At 37.9% G+C, this 14,048-nt stretch overlaps 1 protein-coding gene across 1 annotated transcript in view; it reads left to right on the top strand.

The window, feature by feature from the left end:
* The window catches only part of LOC138043634 (erythroid differentiation-related factor 1-like), a 38,027-nt gene that overhangs the window by 8,395 nt on the left and 15,584 nt on the right, over positions 1–14,048 (top strand). The window contains exons 3-16 of the mRNA XM_068889994.1: positions 53–147; positions 1,528–1,591; positions 2,520–2,551; positions 2,686–2,782; positions 3,328–3,396; positions 3,567–3,652; positions 4,529–4,742; positions 6,218–6,342; positions 7,566–7,677; positions 10,436–10,498; positions 10,916–11,000; positions 11,563–11,615; positions 12,956–13,014; positions 13,878–13,919. Coding sequence (XP_068746095.1) covers positions 53–147; positions 1,528–1,591; positions 2,520–2,551; positions 2,686–2,782; positions 3,328–3,396; positions 3,567–3,652; positions 4,529–4,742; positions 6,218–6,342; positions 7,566–7,677; positions 10,436–10,498; positions 10,916–11,000; positions 11,563–11,615; positions 12,956–13,014; positions 13,878–13,919 — 1,196 coding nt within the window. The remainder of the gene's footprint in view (positions 1–52; positions 148–1,527; positions 1,592–2,519; positions 2,552–2,685; positions 2,783–3,327; positions 3,397–3,566; positions 3,653–4,528; positions 4,743–6,217; positions 6,343–7,565; positions 7,678–10,435; positions 10,499–10,915; positions 11,001–11,562; positions 11,616–12,955; positions 13,015–13,877; positions 13,920–14,048) is intronic.

Here is a 14,048-nt window from a genome sequence, read left to right as displayed (position 1 = left end):
TGCATACACTGTAGAATCTACTTAATATTTTCCATTCTTCTGTTATTCCTAGGATACAGACTTGAATGTTGCCCCATCTAACTGGCTGCGAGATGGAAGATTTTCTGAAGTTGATCACCTGAGACGAGATCCAGTTGAATTTTCCAGGTTTTTAAGATTTCAATTTTACCTGCTTTATGGACGGTGCCTGCTAATTCAAAGGTATTTTCGCCCGGTTTATGAATATGTGGGAAAAGCAGACCTTAACAAGTGTTATTGAAATCCAAAAAGAAAATTGGGGGTTATAACCACACATTTTTCAAAGATAATTCCTTAACAATATTTGTAAAAAGCTTCAAAATACAAAGCATTGTATGGCGTTCTTTTATCTCTGAAAATCTATTTAGATATGAAGAGTTCTTGCTAGTAAGTTTTGCTTTCTCCGCATTGTTTAAAGCCGGGCAAGATAATCCCTGACTGAGTGATAGCGAGATCAATAGAGCAAGGTTGAGGTTTGAGATTTTGCTGTAACGAAGAAAAAAATAATTTGCATAATCCATAATCGGCTCGTGGGCATTACGGGAGAATAATGCCCTAGGTAGCACTTAGCTGCTCTTGACCAATCACAGCGCATCACTGTAGCGCATCACTGTTATATCGGCCAGAAAGACTAGCCATATAATATATCATTGTATTATGATTAGGTACAGTCTAAATAAAAATATTTCAAATTCTCTGGGATGAGAGATGCTAAAAATTACTGGACATGGCTTGAAATTGTGACCAATAAAGTTGCATTTGCAACTGAATTTTTCCCTTTGTGACTAAAATATCTGGAGAAGTTGGAAATTTGTGACTTGTTTTCACCTTCGCTCTTTCAAAACAAAAGGGTCAACAGTTGCCACTTGCTGCTACTCTTGATAAAATTGAGAAATAAATTATTTAATTTTCTTGCAATCTGAAGATTACAAGCGTAATTGTAGTGTAATTTAGCGGTAATGTTACATGCACAGCTCCATTCCTTTGATCTTTCACCATTTTCAGTGGTTTCTTTATGCACAAGTATTGTGGCCTCATATTGTGTTTTGCTTAACCACTGACAACACAATGCAGCACGACGATTTTGCGATTTAGGTTTGCAAATTGTGATTAAATATTTGTATCTTGTCGCAAAATTGCGACTGGATTTTTTTGTTAATTGCGAGCCCTGCAGTGGAATATATTTGGACAAATGGAAGCAAAAATTAACAACTTTAATTTTGTTTCAAACTAAATGCTCACAGTTGCAAACAGTTCTTCCTGTTGTCCACTGTGGTAAACAGGCCAAATGACAAGGTGTATGTGTTTTCGTGATTATTGTTATACATGTAAGACTAGTGTAGAAGGACCTATGACAATTCACTTAAGAATCCAGGAAACATTGATTCTTTGGCTATAATTTGACAAAATCTAATCTCTATCGGAAGAGACATTAACATGCCATTTTTGTTCCTACCCCAGTTTAACAACAAATCCATTTTTTTATAATAATTGTTAATCTGTTTTCAGTTTTGGTATGGCTCATAGTTTTGTGGATTCAATCGGGGATGTCGATGTGATTTCTGATGCTGAGGTAAATGATACATTGTTTCAGTCAAGCAATTTTCAGTTCTTGAGTGCTGTAAACCCAAGATGTTATCAGTTTTTATTGCTGTACGTGTATGAATCAGGAGACAGGTCTGTGGAGGTGGAACCCATAACCAATCCGATTACCAGCAGGCATCACTAAGCTGGAAGAGACTCATTGCGTCTTTGCCATTAAACTACTTTATTGGAAACTTGCAACCAAGGCTGTTGCCTAACAGGAGCCCGGTAGCCTGGGGCTCCCAAAGAATAGCTCTGGGCGCCTTAATTTTTCACAGCAACACCTTTCACTTCATATGTAGGGCTCCTAAGTTCTCAGCGTTTAGCTCTGAGGGCCCCTTTAAAATTTTCTTAGGCAGCAGCCTTGCTTGCAACAGATGCAGACTGTGAAATTCCAATTCTGGATTTCGGATGATAAAACTGAATTTTTGTAGGGAAATAATGTTTGATACTAATTGTACACCGTACAATAAAACCAGCTCAAATGTAACTTGGCAGTTTTTATGTAACCATGGATTTATTGATACTTGCCAATAAGAGACCTTAAGCATGAGGGTTTTCATGGTTAATGGCAAACAGCAAACCTGATATGTCACGTGACCACTGTGTTGCGGTCACTTGCAGTTTGCATTTCACATTTGAATTACCTAAAGAACTTCCAGTGCTTGGTAAGTGATCTAGGACAAGAAAATTTGATTATTAAATTGAATAATCGATTATTATTCATGTGTTAGGCACCTCGACTTCATGAAAGCAACACAGCGGCACAAAGCATCAAATGCTTTGCTGAAATTTGAAACTCTTGCAACCAGTGACACTGCAAACACCTTTACGCAAATTACAGTTGGCAGTTTGCTGTTCCCCATGACAAACCTCATGCTAAAGGCCTCTAATGTCTCTTCACTTTTATTTTCTAGAACATCAAGAAACTGCTAAAAATACCATACAGGTAGTTATTAAATAATTATAATATTGGTAATAACATTATTCTTCCTTATCACTTTGTAAGTTATATGTAGTTTCGTTAACTTCTTGACACAAAAATCTGTGGGCAAACTCAAACTAAATCTGCTTGATTGGCAGTGATAAAACTGAAGTGAGTTTGGCAGTCCATAGAGTGGGACAGACATTGCTTTTGGATTACCTTGATGTTCCAGCTGTGATCTCCTATGCTTCACAGGTTGGTTGGCCAGCATACATGTATTCTACTTGTTGCATTGCACTTTTTGTGCTTCATCTAATTATTGATCTTGTCTCTCTGATCTGATGCATTACTGAGGAACCCCTGGCCAGTATCATCCCTGTACAGTCACATGACTGCATGGGAGCCAGTTTATTGCCAAGCTGCATCATGCAGTATGACTTTCATTATCACAACCAAAATACGTCTTTCCATAAAAATAAAACCAACCATACAGTGTACATGTATCTTTGGTGTACTGGAAAAGGCATCCCCAAGCATTTGTGTACCATTGAAAAAAAAAAGATTTCTTCAATTCTCTTGTTTGTAACACATATTCTTGGTATCATTCAAATGTACCAACCACAGTAACAAAAGATCTTTTTTCCGGTAGCCAATAACTCTAAAGTTGTCATAATTTTTATTTAATTTAGTAACAAGTAGATGTTCACTGTGGATATATCTTTGTTGTACTGAAAAAAAAAACCCACTCCCTGTAGTGTTCAAAGGAGATTTTCCTGAAAATTTCCATTTTTTTTTTGTAGCAAAGAGATGACGGTATTCACCCCCAATGGCTTTATGATTTCTATTGTGAGCAGACAGGAATTCCAAAGGTATAACGTATTTGCACTTTAATTAAAACACCCATCTTTTATAGTGCTAATAATAGCTGTACCTCTCAGCTGTGAGGCCAAATTACGAATTTTAGATTTTTTTACAAACTAATGTTTTTAATAGTTAAAATTAAAGATAGTTCTGTTTATGACGACTGTTGTTTCAACAGGATGCTAGAATACTCTTCAACAAGAAAAAAAAGAACAAGGATCAGGCAAAATTAAGGCACATGCTGTCAAAGTTCTTACATTACAGGTATGTTTAATGTAATCATGTTTGTAGTATCATTAGTGCTGTCTCTAATAAAATTAACATAATACACGCAGAGATTTTGCGAGTTGTGTATTACTCTGAAGGGGTGAGGAAAAATACACGCCACAAGCAAAATGTGTGCATGTGTCGCATGTGTTTATTATTCCGCCACTATTATGCCATTTTCTAGTATTTTGGCTTCTTCCTTCAGTGACCGAGAATGGTATCTATTGCATAGTAAGGCACATACGAATGACGAAAACAACACAGACAAAACCAATCAAATGTCCTCTATTTGATTGGATAAAAAACATTATGACGATTGACAAGTGAGTTGACAAACTAAATTCCTGGGCTTTACATTATGTTGAAAACAATTTTCTTTTATTGAAAAAATCCAGACCTGTTCTGACTGTATTTTTTTTTGTTTTAAACCAGTCAAACTAGGGCACTACAGTGTATTACTGCAATCTCTTGACCAAATAAGGTTTCTTAAAAATAGAATCATGGTGGAAAACTATACAAATTTTATTTTTTGCTCAGATTCAGAGTAGCCTAGTGGCTGATATCTCAGAGCAAATACATTGTAGTTCAGAACAGAACAACAACTACAACAACAACTGTTAAGAATCCCAACTGGCAGAAGCAACCAATTCGCTATTTACAAGTGCAGCTGCGAAGTTGAACCAGGGACTACCAGGGTCAAATTCAATGTAGGGTCAGAGCGGGTCTTAAACCCGGAATCGCTGGATCTCAACGCAAGCACCCTTTAACCACTGCACTGCCTCCTCCTGCCCCCAGCATTGACTTGTGAAATGTCCTAAAATTTTGTTCAAAATACTAACTTATTTATGTTCCATTGTATGTCTCTCTATTAAGCATTCAGAACATGAACAACGATGCTCCAACAGACACCAGCTATGATTCTCCTCCTTTTGAACATTCAAGCGATAGTCAGTCATACAATGAAGACATCCCAATTGGTGCAGATTCCATGCTCGGCCCATCAGGAGTCACTGCTGGAAACACAGATATGTTTTCACCAATTATCCACGAACTTGATTCACAGGAAGACCATTTTGTTCTACCCCAGGTGACAATATTCACTTTGTTTAAACTGTTGACCTCCTTGGGTGGGACGGCACAAGTTGATGAGTGAAATTGCCTTGCACTGGACAGAGTAAAATCTGTTAAGTCTCACTGAAGCATGGATGTTCTCTAGATCACTAGTGCTCTATTAATTGGGAAGACTGTAACTACCGGTAGTATCAAATCAACTAAAATTTTGGTTTTTGATGTCTGGGGAAAAACAAGAAGTACCCGTAGCAGAACAGTGCTTCAGAATTACTGTTAGGAACCAACAAACTCAACCCACATATGACAGGAAGTCCAGGAAGTGAAATAGGGAGCCATTGATGGAAGGCGAGTGTTTTCACCAGTGCACCAACCATGCTCCCGAAAAATAACAATATTGAATGATTAGTATGTTAAGTCTCCTCACTATATCAGTATATTACATAATTATTAGAAAAATAATTTAAAAACATTATTATCAGCTTGGGGTTATTATCTCAATTTAACACTAAATTCTCGTTACTAGCCAACAAAGAAATCAATCTTACTAGTGATGTGATTGAACGTTTTGATCTTGGCATTGAAGGGTTAATTCTCTGAGTAAAGTTTGTATAATTACATGTATATATACTATGAAATGATAAGGAGCTAAGTAATAACAATCAAGGATCTGTAGCAGCATTCAGCTGGCTACTTGTCGTACGCTTACATGAATAAGCTTCTGGGTTATCTAAGTTAACTCCATGTTCCAGGCATTTTTCACACATGCAACAACGGGATGTGCACGTTTTAGTTTTATACCTCAGTGTTCTAGGAAAAGTTTTTCGGCACAGTGCTCCACATTTTCGCGCCAAAACCAAATGCTAACTAAAAGTACAAACAACACAAGTAGGCAAATTCATAATAAAATTATTGTTGCCACAAACACATAGCTATTGTACTCTGCCTTGTTAGGATTATTTCAAATAAGATGCTGGAGGTGCAGGACTTACTAGGCAATCTGACAAATTGTTTTCACCATGTAAACTTAAAGTACCAGCATGTGTTTATACAATCATGTATGCCATGATCCTTGGCAAAGAACTTGTGGCCCCTGAGTAATGAAGCAACATGAAGGAAAAGGAAGAAATAAAGATATCTGCTGTGAATATAAAAGAAAAGGGTGCTTTGCAACAAAATACAATAATTATTGTATTTTGTTGTGCCCTTTTAATTGATATCTGAGACTGTTAACAGCAACCTTGAACTGAAAAATTCTCCAGGTCCATCAAATCACCAAACTTTTATGCAGTTCGTGTATGTACTGACTTTCCCTTTTGCTTTTTGCTGTTCAAAACAATTAATGTCACTGTGGAATCGTAGAGTTTTGTTTCTGAAATTTTTGAAAAGTTGCTTCCAGTACATAGAGAGACTTGTGTTTTAAGTGTGTCAATAATTATTCATGGACCGCCAAAATAAAGCTGAAAACTTGTTTTTTTTCTTTCCCTTTAATAGCTTGAACAGGCCTCTTCGTTTCAGCATAACATTCTGTGGGAGTTTGAAGATATTCAAATGCTTGTTGGATCAAACCTTCCAATCTTTGGGGGTGGCAAATACCCTGCTGTTAGTCTCAGGCTAAGGTGACCTACGTGTAACTTTTAAAGAAGTGTTCTCCTACCTCAGCTGTCCTTATTAAAATTAGGTTGCATTTGATTGACTGATAATGTTTTCTGGAATAAGCACAGTTTTTCAATAACAGCTATGTTGTTTTGTTATTGACTAACAATAGTAAATAATATTGCTTTCTGTGGTCTTGACTGGCAGCTTTAAACACATGTTTTTTATGAGGCTTTTGTGGCGTAATAATTAAGTGACAACTATTCTTGTACTTCAAAGAAGACTGTCAAAGTATCAAGTCATTGGCTGGTCTCTCGAATCCACCTATATTGCTCAGCCTTCCACTCAATGGCGCTGTTATAAGAGACCAAAAACTTACTGATCACATTGCAGACTCATTTAGCAAAGTTGCAGAGAACATCCCGAACATCTATCGGTCCTGACTATATACTAAACTGGGTATTGAAAGCTAACTCCCCCGTAATTGCCGCTCCAATTTGCTCAATTTTTAATACATCATCTATCACCCAAGACCAGGTCCCACCGCTCTGGAAATGTGCAAATGTTCTCCCCTTGCCTAAAGTCAATAATCCAAAGGACGCTGGTAAAGATCTCCATCCGATTTCTCTTACTCCCTTGCTCCGTAAGATCTTGGAAATTTTGGTTTTATCAACGGAGTTGTTTACTACCTGAAAAGAAAACACATCACTACCGTCTCAGGAATCCAAGAACATTCATTCCATCTTCTGTGCGTCAGTGGGATGATACTGACATTTAATTCAGTACTGATATGTGATGAGACATCCTTAGCGATATTATCTCCTAAATGGACTGACCAGTAATATAATTCTCATCGTTTTTAATAGTGTATCTATAGAATCTTCTTGTAAAATCATTTTTTTTAGGTCGGGCCCCCTTCGACCTTTCAAAGTGATTATTTTGTTAATGAAGATTAAAGTTTAAAGTTTAACTTTTCAAACTAATGTAGACCCCCATTGCTTGAAATTAAAAAAAACTCCAGGTTGTCCCTCTTTCAAAAGCTGGGAAACTGAACCCGTAAATTCGGTTGCCTATTAGGAAACTCCCTCCGATGTACGCCGTGTTGACATGCAATCACATGCCGTTGGAGCTGGGTATCCCATAATTTTCAGCGTGTGCCTTTGGAAGTGCACAAAACTTTGATTGACCTTTTGGAAGAATTCGTTTAAGTAAGTTCATGACAGTCATTCTTTCTGCTTTTTTTCAGGGAGTGTGGAAATCCTATCAACGTTCTGACAGGATTGGATTACTGGCTTGATAACTTAATGTGTAATGTACCTGAAGTGGCAATGTGCTATCACTTGGATGGCATTGTGCAGGTAATGCATTAAACAAGTACCTTGATTATAAGAGGGATCGCTCCTTTCCCCCTGTACTGTAACCCAATCGCTGCTTTTGAAAAATATGTTTGTTACACCTGTGGCACCGTTTAGAGATACTATACTATACTATTTAGCTATCTATCATCTCTTATAATCCATCAAATATTTTTGCTCGCACGCAAATGGTCTAAACGCGTCACGTGACCAAATATTCCCGTTAGTGAAATTTCCGTTGAAAAGGAACAAAGCCAGAGGAAAAAGGGCAGCAGAAGAGTTTTTATTTTACATGGAAAAAAATCAAACTCGTTTTCTGGAGTCTAGTGATAGCGACATTAAAAAGCTGGTCGCAAATGCTGTTCTGGAAAGTACAAGAAAGTTAACAAAACGTGCTGTCAATGTCTTTGAAGGTGAAGAAAGTTATGAGCAGACTTATGGGCCGATTTAATCCTACTTGAACACTGAGTCATTTTATAGAGTAGAGAATTAATGCACTGTGTTTACTAACGATAAAATAAACCAACCGTTCCAAGGAGAGCAAAATTCCAGCCGCACTTGAAAATACTGTCATCTAGACTTTACACATTTTTTCTTTCGTGGTTGAAATTTCTTTTTCAGTAAGCAAAAAGGGGGCTTGTTTTCGAATTTTCAACGCGCAATGACAATTAGAATGATTTGATTTTTTCCTGAGTCTGACACGCTTTCTTTCTAGTCAAATTTTGAACAATGCATGGAAAAAAATTTAATACGAAGCATTGCCATCAGATCAACACTGGCTTTTAACGAGCGCTTTTTTTCGCGATATGAAAATTAATGGAAGGGTTATAAAATAAATAAACCCCTTTCTGGCTTGCTGGTGTGTTGGCTGATAATGTCCTCGTCTGAGAGATTTTCCTCAAAATTTCATATTTGCCCTCGAAGCTTCGCTTCTCCGCCAAATATTCATTTTGTCGAACGATCTCTCAGACGAGGCAAACAACACAAGTTCGATAGGTTATAACCAACATATTAGCCACACACAGATGATTTTTTTCGCGTTCTTTGAATGTTTCTCACATAAGTAGTAAAATAGAATAATTACACAAGTTATTTCAATGTTTTTTTTAGTGAAAAAGTAGGAGATAACGGAGTAGAAAGTCAAAATGTCAAAGGCAATCAAAGATATAAAAATTATTATAAAAGGTACTTAATTCTAAATTCTAAAATGTACTTTTAGCAATATTATTTCAATATTTCGACGAGCCGATTTTCCGAAATTTGCCTTTTTTCTATTAAATGTTTGCCCCCCCAGCATAACACATGGCTAATTTGCATGACAAATTGAAAACCAACATGGCGGCTATCGTGAATAAGGCCTATTCGCTGAATACAAAATAAAGTATTGCGACGGGTGCTACGTCACGGACAAACGACGCGGACCAGTGATCCATCCGTTCGTTGGGAGGAGGATGTTTAACGGCACTTACAAAACGGCTGGAAATTGAGCCTATTAGTTAGCCGGCTACGTAGACTGTTGTTCGAGTGGCAGGGTATTCTGCAGTTTAAGTCAAAGCGGTTTTTCATTCGATAGTGTTTTGTTTCTTTCACTGTTCACTGCTGTTTTATATACCTCTGCAGACACAGACGCGGGACAAAGCCGTAGCTTGACTCAATAGGGCTGTTTATACCAGAGAACACAAGCCGCGGCTGACTCAAGACGCGAACACCCTGTATAAATGGTACAAAATCTACGTTCACGGCTTTCTCAAGCCGCGGCTTATCCTGGCCTGGGAGTTTATACCCGTATAAATAGTTCCTTTCGCGTATTATTTACACCGCAGCCAGAGTAAGCCCACGACTTATTTTCTCTCGTATAAACGGCCCTACTGAATAAAAAATCCACATCATCACAATCTAAAATCATTAATATTTATGCGCTCTCTGCTTTTCATACATACCTTTAAAATACTGCACAACTTTGGAAGACCTTTTTTTTGCAAGCAAATTATTCACTCAGAAATGTTATATCTATTCCTTTGAACTCTTCAATTGCGTCCATACACGTGTTTACAGCTGATAGCGGCTTCAGCACCCAGAAAAAAAAAGGTTGAAACCTGGCGCTTCCGGTTCAGTATTCCCCACCCCCACCCAGGCAAAAGTCAAATTCCCCACCCCTGGGAAGGCCTTACCCGTCAAATTTCCCACTTCCCGGGCACAGAAATAGTCAAGTGCCCGGGGTTTGCCGGGAGTGGGGAGGGGGGAGGGGGGGGGGGGGGGGTAGATGTTGAAGTTTCGATTTGATCGGCACATAAAGCGGTACCAGAAAACACCATCAACTTCGTACGCTGTAAACGGTTTGGTTCGTAAATGTTTCGTCTAATAAGTAAGCGCCAGTCTTGCAAAAATATTTGAAGGATAATAAGCACAATAGCCTCATTTGACTTTAAAATATTCTCAGATATTTGAACTGTAATAGATGTTATCTGTTCCTCGAAGTTCTCCGTTTTCTCGGAAGATTGTTCGCCTCTTGGAACAGATAACGTCCGCTGAGAAATATCTGAGCATATTTTCACGCCAAATGGAGGCTATTGTTTATATATCCAACGCACGCTCATGGAATAATTATATAATTATTGTTAAATAATTTTGCTAAGTGGCTTGCACTTTTTTGTTTCTTTGGTGCGAAAACTTCTTTGAAAAAACTTGTTCTTTGAAATTGATTTTGTTTGAGTCTGACAGTTTGTTGTAAGGTGATGATATTACATTATTCTTTTTGCAGTATTATGACCTTTATAAAACAGAGGAACTACCAAACTTAGAAGGAAGCAGTTTTTCTCCCAAGGTACATCACGGAGCTATGTGATTTAATGATGGCAAAAATAATTAACTCCAGCTCGGACTTCTACCCTCAGGGTCTTAAGTAACTATGGAGGAAGTGCTACCTTTGTAAGGACATCCACAAAATTAATGTTTTAGACTCTTTTTGTCTGAGAAAGGGACAATAATATTGGTTAATATTATAATTAATAAATATTATTAATTACTGTGTTCTATCTCATATGACTTTAATGTTCATAATCCTGTGGGATGGTAGTTAGTGTTACCAAAGAGCAGGACAGAGAGTAAGCTTGGCAAGCTATCCTTCTTGGGTATTTTTTCTGGGCCAAGTCTTTTATCCGTGTAAGAAAAGGGTCGTTAGAGCTCCCATTTTAGCTCTGTATAAAGTGTTGTTCCATGTTGCACTCTGTTATATCACCAGGTCATCAAGGACATAGCACAAAACATCTTGTCCTTCATGAAGTCTAACTGTACCAAGGAAGGTCATACCTATTGGCTCTTTAAAGGTATGCACAGTAACAACCAGCTGTGTCAAATTGATGATGATGATGATTTTGATGGGTATGATGACGGCGATAGTGTTGATGAAGATGACAATGACAATTGATGATTTGTTGATTCACAACTGTGGTTGGTATTTGCACTGGCTATTTCTACTCACAAATCTTCCCTGTGTGCAATAACCTGCACGGTTTTCGCACCTTGTTGTTTTGATCCACTCCCCCTTTGGTGTTTAATCAAATTTCCTCGTGTTTTATCCCATTTATTCAAGGTTCGTTGTACGGGCCCAGGTACAAACATTTTACTCTTCAGTCACATCCCCCCTTTCCCTCAGAAAATCGCTTCAAATGCGCAGTTCCCGTTTATACATTTTTTTATTCTTTCTATTCACCCTTACAAGCCTAACGATATATCTTCCTATAAACCCTTTGCAATGTGAAAATGTTCCCTTTAACTTATTGAAGCCAGAACAGTAAGTTGTTGCAAAGACAGTGAAGTATTTTCTATGTATGCTTTTGGAGGAGCAAGCCGTAGACATAATTTTTTTCTTGTGCCCTTGCGTTTCAGCCACGGGTAGCGACGTAATAAAGCTCTATGATCTGACGTCAATATGCCAGCAGGTGAGATTGAGATTTAACTGGCAAGACTGAAACGCTTTGTATACAAGGTGATAAGACGAGACAAGAAGTCCTAAATCTAAGTCTTGAGTTGCTGCGATTTCACACTGATCTCTTTGCTGCGGTCAGAAACTGTCTCAAGTGATGATTTGCCCACAGGCAGCCCATGCAATCATGGTTTGCAGTATTCATATTGAATCCAACATTTTTGGATGCGTTTAGCCAGGCCTTTCAGCTATCCATAGCTTGCATTCATATTACAATAAATACATAGCTTGCATTCAGTTCGCCATAAATTTCTGGGGATGCAGATAACAGCATTCTTGTTAAGTCATTGTGCCATGGTGATGGTATTGTCTTTTGCACTGGTCAACGTGGTAGTGATGACGTAATATGCCAATCAAAGATAGATGAACCAAATAGAGGTGAAATATTCAGTGATGTTTTTGTCAAGTAACGGTAAAAGCCATCATATCTTCACTTTACTGATAAAAGTCTTAAGAGAAACCTTTATTTAAGTGTCAAAAAATTCTAGTACATTGCAGTACTAAAATTGCATCCATAACTGCGAGGATCATAGCTTTACTTGATTCAGTTCAGTATATGATTCATTTCTTATATCATTTCGTTCAGTACTAATTGGGGACATTAAAGTTAAAATAACATAAAATTATCATAATTAAGACTTAAGAATCTAAAATTCTTGAAAAATATGAACAATTCATATCAATAAAATTCAAAACATTCCTATCACATAAAAATTCACATATCGATATTTTTGGCCTGACGTTTGGCATTTCCCGTGAACTTGATGCTAAATTTCATCATCTTCATCATCGTCATTTGAGCACACTTTTCCTGTTTTCTACATATTTGGAAGAGAAAGGAGAACGACAAGACAGCCACAAGTTAGAAGAAAATAATTTTAAGGCTATTTTTGACGGCGAACAGGTGGCCGTTCCACGTAAACTCGGTGCTGAATCTCTCAATTTTTTTGCCATATTTGCGTTCAGTTAAGTGAACAACCTTTTTTCGGTGATATTTGGAGCTTGAAGCTTTTCCTGTTTTGTACACTCAAACTAGAGAGATTGAAAAAGAAGAATTGATATTTTGATCATAGTAACACTTTAAATAAAGCAACAACTTTCATTTGAGGCTCGATCCGCTGAATTAGCCAATTACAGCGCGCGTGAGAATAATAGTTCCACCAATATAAAGTGGATCCACAATGGTTGCCGCGATGTATCACTAGTGTCGCCCTAGGACACCTTGAGCTTTTGCAAAGTAACGAGTAATTTAGTTATCCTTTTTTTGTTCATGTTTCAAAACATTTCGATACAAAGAGGACGGACGACAAAGCAGCAAATTTATTTACTACACCAGTGGCCATGTTGTGTTACAGGTACGTCAACGTATCGTAAAATGAAATGAGGGAGTTAAAGAAACGTCGACGGCTACAGCACAGCAACAACGACGATACAGAACAATAATATTAAACACTTAATGACTGGTCCCGGGGGAAACATTTCATTTTGTTTCCCGAGAATCTCAATGTTTCCCGGAGGTGCAGCCGAGGGAAACAAAATCAATTGTTTTCCTACGGGACCAGTCATTAATTAAGTGTTTATGTAGCACAAAAACAAAAGCATGCAACGGCGATGGTCGGTCAACCTTCGCGGGTAACACCCTCTGACGTCATAGATTTTGCACTGTTGCCTGCTCAGAGACTTTGACGGGAGACAGTTTTATTGTTAGATGTCATGTGACTTCGAAGCAACCAATGAGAGTGCGCGCTGCTGGGGGGAAAACTCAGCTATATAACAACATTGGTTGAAAGAGGAAAAATAATCGTGTGGCACGTATTTTTGCGGTACTCTGCATAACTACATACTTAAGCACACAAATGTAAACCTGTCATTCTCTATTTTTGCCCTGAAACTGCTTGTACCCAATTTATTTTTAGGATACTTCTCCCATATTGTATGACATAAAAGAGATGGAGTTTATATTTCCGGTATGTGTGTCACCAGATGTCCCGGTGGGTACGAACGGAATCCCCCATCGATACAAATGCATATTTTCAAATGAACGATTGAGACTTGAAAGGAACTCATGCGTGGGAAAAACGCGATCATCTGGGTTCCGATTGGCTAATTAGCCGATTTGCGCCAGTGAAGCGCAAGCTTTTCTGGGCCAATCAACAAACACAGAATTCGTCACAGGGTTACTAAATTAAATTTACTTGATCATTTGTTCGTTCCCTAGGCTTGCCAAGAATATGATGAACCAAGTACCACTCAGTACTGGGTATGTGATTCTCATTAAGTTGTATTTAGTGAGACCTTTCTTCGTTTGAGATTCGAGAGATCATAGAAGTACTTGTGTGTCGACTTGTCAGCAGAGTTGGTGGAGCAACAGACCTATCTTGGGCTATAG

Source organism: Montipora capricornis, chromosome 3, assembly GCF_036669925.1.
Source record: "Montipora capricornis isolate CH-2021 chromosome 3, ASM3666992v2, whole genome shotgun sequence".
In the NCBI taxonomy this organism is placed as follows: domain Eukaryota; kingdom Metazoa; phylum Cnidaria; class Anthozoa; order Scleractinia; family Acroporidae; genus Montipora; species Montipora capricornis.
The sequence above is the reverse complement of the archived record's forward strand: the minus strand, read 5'-3'. Positions and strand labels throughout refer to the sequence as shown.